Source organism: Pyrus communis, chromosome 13, assembly GCF_041283825.1.
Source record: "Pyrus communis isolate YQ-2024b chromosome 13, ASM4128382v1, whole genome shotgun sequence".
NCBI classification, from domain to species: Eukaryota; Viridiplantae; Streptophyta; class Magnoliopsida; order Rosales; family Rosaceae; genus Pyrus; species Pyrus communis.
Window position 1 is genome coordinate 13,226,195 of NC_142577.1, and position 6,080 is coordinate 13,232,274.

The following is a 6,080-nucleotide window of genomic DNA, read 5'->3' on the forward strand; positions in this document are numbered from 1 at the left end:
ATATAAACTAACTTGAATGTTGGATTAAGGGTGGTGTTATCTACACATCTTTTTTTATTTTCACACATACCTCTCAATTTTCAATCATCAGGTCAAATGAATTAAAGAAAATAAAACGACATAAATTAATAGAAAGTGTGTAAAAGGTAGAAGGTGTGTGTGGATAACACCAACCTTGAATTAATAGAGAGACCAATATTACAGGAATATAATAAGGTGTCATTTCTACAACATGGACCAAAATGTTACTCACACTAAATTAGAAAGCTGTATAGTGTAAGTGACTCATTTTCTATTTACTCTTAGTTTATGTTAAGAGTGTGCTATTTACAAACCCCTTTTACCTCCCATACACCCTTATCAATTTTTTTCTATTGATCTTCTTCAATTTATTTGATCTGACGGACGGAAATTGAGAGGAATGTGTGAAAAGTAAAAAAAAGTGTGTGGATAGCACAATCCTATTTTAATTGGAAAAACTATGAAAAGTATTTGGGAATGAAAAGTTTAGGGGAAGGGATGCTACCCAACTGCAGGGGTTAAGGAGTACCACAAGCCGCTTTGAGGACTTACAAAGGAGGTCTTAGCCTATTTTTTTACTTTTACAAATAACGCACCAAGAGAGTTTGTTGACAACAAAAGTTAAACTAGGCCTTAACTAAGCGAAAAGAACAATCCTTACGTAAGAGAAGTAAACAAAACAAGATCAAATTGTTTTTCTCAATATCAGGATGTTATGAAATTCACATTATCATTCTTCTTAGAACTTGTGTGGGCCTGCTTCTAGAAGTTATAAGCGTTTTTTATTATGTTGGCCAAAAAAAAATAATAATAATAAATAAATAAAAATACTTTATGAAAAGTATTTCTCGAAATATTTCTTAAAAAAGATAAGAATTAGTATGATTATCTTAGCAAAATGGAAATAAAAGATTCTGTTTTTGTATGAACCAGATAGTACTTTCCATGAAAGTGCTTTCCTGAAATGAGTGTTTTGTTACTATGACAAACGTTCACGTCCCTTCCTTTTTAGAATCACACATTTTAGATTTTGTACACAAATTAAGGAGCAATTATGATGAAACTGAAATCACAGCTTGGTTATGAGCAATCCATCTCAAGAATAACCAACCCACATGTATTCCTTCCACACTAATGAGTTTGAGAATCAGCGCCATCTTCTCGGCTGTCCAGTTGATAATCCTACATATAAACTAGTAACATTTAAGGTAAGGTCTTTCCGAATCCAACTCTCTATTACCATGTGTTGACCTTAAAAAATTTGCGCAGATCGAAGAGCTAATGAGCTAACAACATTCTTCGATTGAACGCAAAGCGTGCCAACTCGTCGACCGACTAAAGATCAACTTTCCAGCATCGAAGGACACTTTTGTTGTTGTTGTTGTGAATTCAAATGTGGCAGATAGAAAGATAGATAAGGGCATATATCTACAATAATGTTTATTTGATCAGTACTTTAATACAGAGTTCTGTAATTCATTTTATCTTTGAGATTCGCTTCAAGAATGAATTTAAAAAAATTAATACATTTTTGTAGAGTTCAAGAGATGTGCATATGTCATATCAATTAATGAATTGATCTCGTTTTATGTTGATTATGTGCATCATTTGCCACATCATGTGATATTCAAATATAATACAAAAATATGGTCTCTCTAGTATTACTCTTTAAATAAATGTATTCCCTTTTCCTTTTGGTGTTTGAAGATGAAATTTTGGTTAAAAAAATTTAAATGAAATTTATATATGAAGAAAAGTGCTTTTGTTGACATGTCATAATCTTGAGCATTGAATTAGTTTGGCAATGAAATGAATGACTGGAAAAGAAAGGAGGGCATGAAAGGGAAGAGAATCCAAATTCCTTATGCTTTTCTACTCTCTCCATTAATCTTTAGAAAACAAAACAAAACAAAGAGGTATTTGTCGGTTTGCCCCCGCCGAATTTGTTTAGAGTTGCTAGTTTCCTTGCTGAACTTTAATTTTAGCTAATTACCCTTCTAAACTTTTATAATTGGCCAATTCCCCCCTCCCTAAACTTTAAATTTGGCTGATTACCCCTACCCCCTCCCCCCCAAAATTTTATAAATAGCCAATTTTTCCCCTAGCATTAAACTTTTTAAAAATTTTCATCTAATTTTCATTCTTTTTGTCCCCATACATTTGTCATATGTGGTCCACATGATCAAAATGAATAGAAAATTAGATGAAAAATTTTTGCTCGGAAAAACCCAGTGGGAAAAAACCATAGCAAAGGAAAAAAAGTACAACTTTACTTGGATTTGATATAGTGTTAAGCATGCTTATGTTGCCTCATTAAAACTTTGATAGAAAAAACTCAGTGGAAAAACCATAGTCGAAGGAAAAAAAGTACAACAAGCATGTGTCATGGATGCTTCCCCCGATATGTATCTCCCCTAATTCTACAATCTTCAAATTTAATTGATTGGGAAGCCAACATAATCCAATACCCTGCTCTATCTTCTGAAACGTGCACTTTGGTGGAGCTTTGGTGAACAGATCTGCCAGATTTTCATTGGAACAAATTTGTCTGACTTCAACAACTTTAGCCTTCTGAAGCTCATGTGCACTGGAAAAACTTTGGAGACATGTGTTTAACCAAGCGGGGTTTAAACTACCGGTCCAAAAACACTTCACCTTTCCAAGGAATTTAATTCTGCCTGGATTGCATCTTTCCACTTAGGCCAATCTTATCGTTGTTTGCATTCATCAACAGAGCGGGCTCAATATCATCGCTTAATATGATTTCAATGGCTACTACGAATACGAATATGTCGTCGATGATTATTTCATTTTGATCTAACAATTCGTTAGTACATGCATAATTTATGGAGATTTCTTTGCTTCCATGTACTTCTGTCTCTTCAGAGACGTGTTTCATCAAAGACATTTTCCTTTTCTGAAAGTACAGAATCATGAATTGTGGATTTGTCATTCATTGTCTTTTGATTTCATTTGTATTCAATTGTGCCCTCATCTTTCTCTTTCGAAGGGCTAAATCTTTTGAACCTGAGGGTCTACTACGCTTCAGGCGTGCACCAGATGAATCATTCGCTGCCACTTTATTTTGTCCAATAAGAACATTAATTCTTACAGACGAATTTGCAGCTAGTATATGTGATTTTGTCACTTTCCTAGCATCATTAAATGCATTTGGCATTTGATTAGCAATACTTTGAAGGTGAACGCTCCTTTTCACTTCATTTTCATATTGAGTGTTTTGTGGATCAAAATGAGATAAGGTGGGTACAACCCATGTCAGCTCTTGCCGTTCTTCTGGAATGATCTTTTCTCCTTCTAACGGCGGGAAGACTATCTCATCAAAGTGACAATCTGCAAAACGAGCTGTAAACATATCACATGTCAAAGGTTCCAAATATCTAATGCTAGATGGTGAATCAAAACCACATAAATTCCAGTCTGCGCCAAGGTCCCATTTTAGTGTGTTGTGGCAGTGCAATAGGCACATAAACAACGCAACCAAAAACTTGTAAATGTGAAATGTTTGGTTGATGCTCAAACATGAGTTATATTGAGGAGTATTGGTAATTGGTTATAGGTCTCAATCGAACCAATGATGCATCATGCAAGATGGCATGTCCCTGTGCAGAGATTGACAATTTTGTTTTCATGAACAGAGTGCAAGCTATTAATTGAAGCCGCTTGATAAATGCTTTTGCTGGACCATTTTGAGTATGGACATAAGGAACAAAGTGTTCAACATCAATGCCTAGTGTCATGCAGTAATCATCAAAGGTTTGAGACGTAAATTCACTAGGGTTATCAAGTCGAATTGACTTAATGGGGTAATCTAGGAACTGTGCTTGCAACTTAATTATTTGAGCAAGAAGTCTCACAAAAGCTACATTTTGAGTAGACAAAAGGCAAACATGTGACCATCGGGTAGATGCATCAACCAAAACCATAAAATATCGAAATGGTTCACATGGTGGTTGAATAGGCCCACAAATATTCCCTTGAATTCTTTGCAAAAGTGATGAGGATTCAGCATCAATCTTTAGTTATAATTGTCTAATTACCAACTACCCTTGAGAACAAGCCTTGCAAAGGTTTTCATTAGAGATAGCAATGTGTCTGCTCAATAATGGATGTCCATTAAAGTTGGTAATGATTCTACGCATCATGGTGGATCCTGGATGACCTAGACGGTCATGCCAAAGCATGTAAGTTTTTGGATCAATGAACTTCTGGTTCATGACAGTATGTGCTTCAATTGTCTTTATGTATGTATAAGACAATCCACTTGATAAACCATGCAACTTCTCCAATGTACGCTTCTGAGTATCATTGGAGGTAATGCATAGATATTCCACATTTTCTGCACTTTTTCGTTTCAATGTGGTATCCATTTAAACGTATGTCTTTAAAACTCAACAAATTTTGAGTAGAGCAAGTAGCGTACAACGCATTTTGTATGGACGATATTGTTTCATTTGGTAACATGATCTAGGCCTTTCCTAAGCCTTCAATTACGTCTAACTGGCCTGATATTGTTGTTATCTTTACTTTTGTGAGCATCAAGCTTGAGAAATATTTTCGATCTCGAAGTATTGTATGTGTGGTTGCGCTGTTAGCAAAACAAATATCTTCGCCATTGCTCTTGTTTTGAGAATAACCATAGTTTTTATCCATGCTCTATGAGTAAGGGAATCACAGTTAAAAACGGTTTATTCATAATAAAAGGAAATTGAAATGCCACTTTTATTGAATTGAAATGTGAGCTTTAAACCACAAGTTCAGATAATAAGAGTACATAAAAAAAAAATGATTCAATTGGACCAATACACTTCATTCCCTCTTTCTACAATGAAGTATGAGGCATCTAGGTGGGTTGTGTTCAATTGCCCTGATAAATCGAACACTTGATCAGGTATATCCATCGGTTTAGTTTGGTCAAGGAAATTGGTTTCGACACCTTTCTCCTTGAGGGAGCCTTGATTCAGGTCTACCAGGTGTTTTAAGGTATGACAGGTATGCGCCCAGTGCCCATTGCCACCACACATATGGCAAGCTCCTTCAGGGTTTCTATGAGTCTTGTTCATATGGGCTTTACCTTTGTGGTGATTTACATTTTTGAAGCTCGGATTTGAATTATACCTTGGAACCTGGTTGTAAAACTGGACACCATAATTCTTGCCTTTCTTGTTCGTTTATGGCCACATCCTTGTTTGTAATTATTGCCATGAGAGGATGTGGTGTTCACTTCGAGGGAAACAACATTCACTTCTGGGAATGGTGCCGATTTAATAGGTCGGGACTGATGGATTTTCATCAGAAGCTCATTGTTTTGTTCAACCACAAGGAGCACCGATATCAGCTGGTTGTACTCAGTAAAGCCTCGCTTTCTATACTGCTGCTGCAAGAGCACGTTGAAGGCATGAAATGTGCTGAAAGTCTTTTCCAGCATATCTTCCTCAATAATGGTCTCCCCAAAAAACTTCATTTGAGAGCTAATTCTAAACATTGTAGAGTTGTACTCTGCAACCGACTTGAAATTCTGGATCCTTAGGTGTGTGTACTCATAACTAGCCCTTGGAAGAATCACCGTTTTCTGGTGATTGTATCTATTTCTCAATGCCTTCCAGAGGGCTAATGGATCTTCAACCATTAGGTACTCGTTCTTCTCCTTCATCAAGGTGGCGACAGATAAAGATCATAACATTCGCCCGATCTTGAGAAGATGCATTGTTTTCCTCCTTGATGGTTTCTCCAAGATTCCCTGCCTCCAGATGGATCTTGGTATCCACTACCCATGTAAGGTAGTACTTCCCAATAATATCCGAGGCAACAAAATCAAGCTTTGTCAAGTTCATCATTTTCTGTTTTGAAAGAAAAATGAAATGTGTAAGAACATGCAATAATATGTATTCCGGAGGAATTTAGTGTTAGAACTTATGGTTCTTACAAATTTTTAATTTGATCTTCAGGCCAAAATGATAAGCACTCGAAACTTCAAGCTTGAGATTTACATGATTAATGAGGAGGGTGATTGTACCGCACCACTCTCATTGAAACAATAT

At 36.0% G+C, this 6,080-nt stretch overlaps 1 protein-coding gene across 1 annotated transcript; it reads right to left on the bottom strand.

The window, feature by feature from the left end:
* Nucleotides 1-5,125: 5,125 nt before the first annotated feature.
* Nucleotides 5,126-5,692, bottom strand: LOC137736042 (uncharacterized). The gene has a single exon (XM_088683413.1). It carries the CDS (start codon nt 5,690-5,692, stop codon nt 5,126-5,128), a length of 567 nt encoding a protein of 188 aa, XP_088539539.1.
* Between the last annotated feature and the right edge of the window lie 388 nt (nt 5,693-6,080).

Excerpts from the sequence above, each read along its gene's own strand:
- LOC137736042 (XM_088683413.1), bottom strand. The coding sequence starts at position 5,692 with ATGAAGGAGAAGAACGAGTACCTAATGGTTGAAGATCCATTAGCCCTC.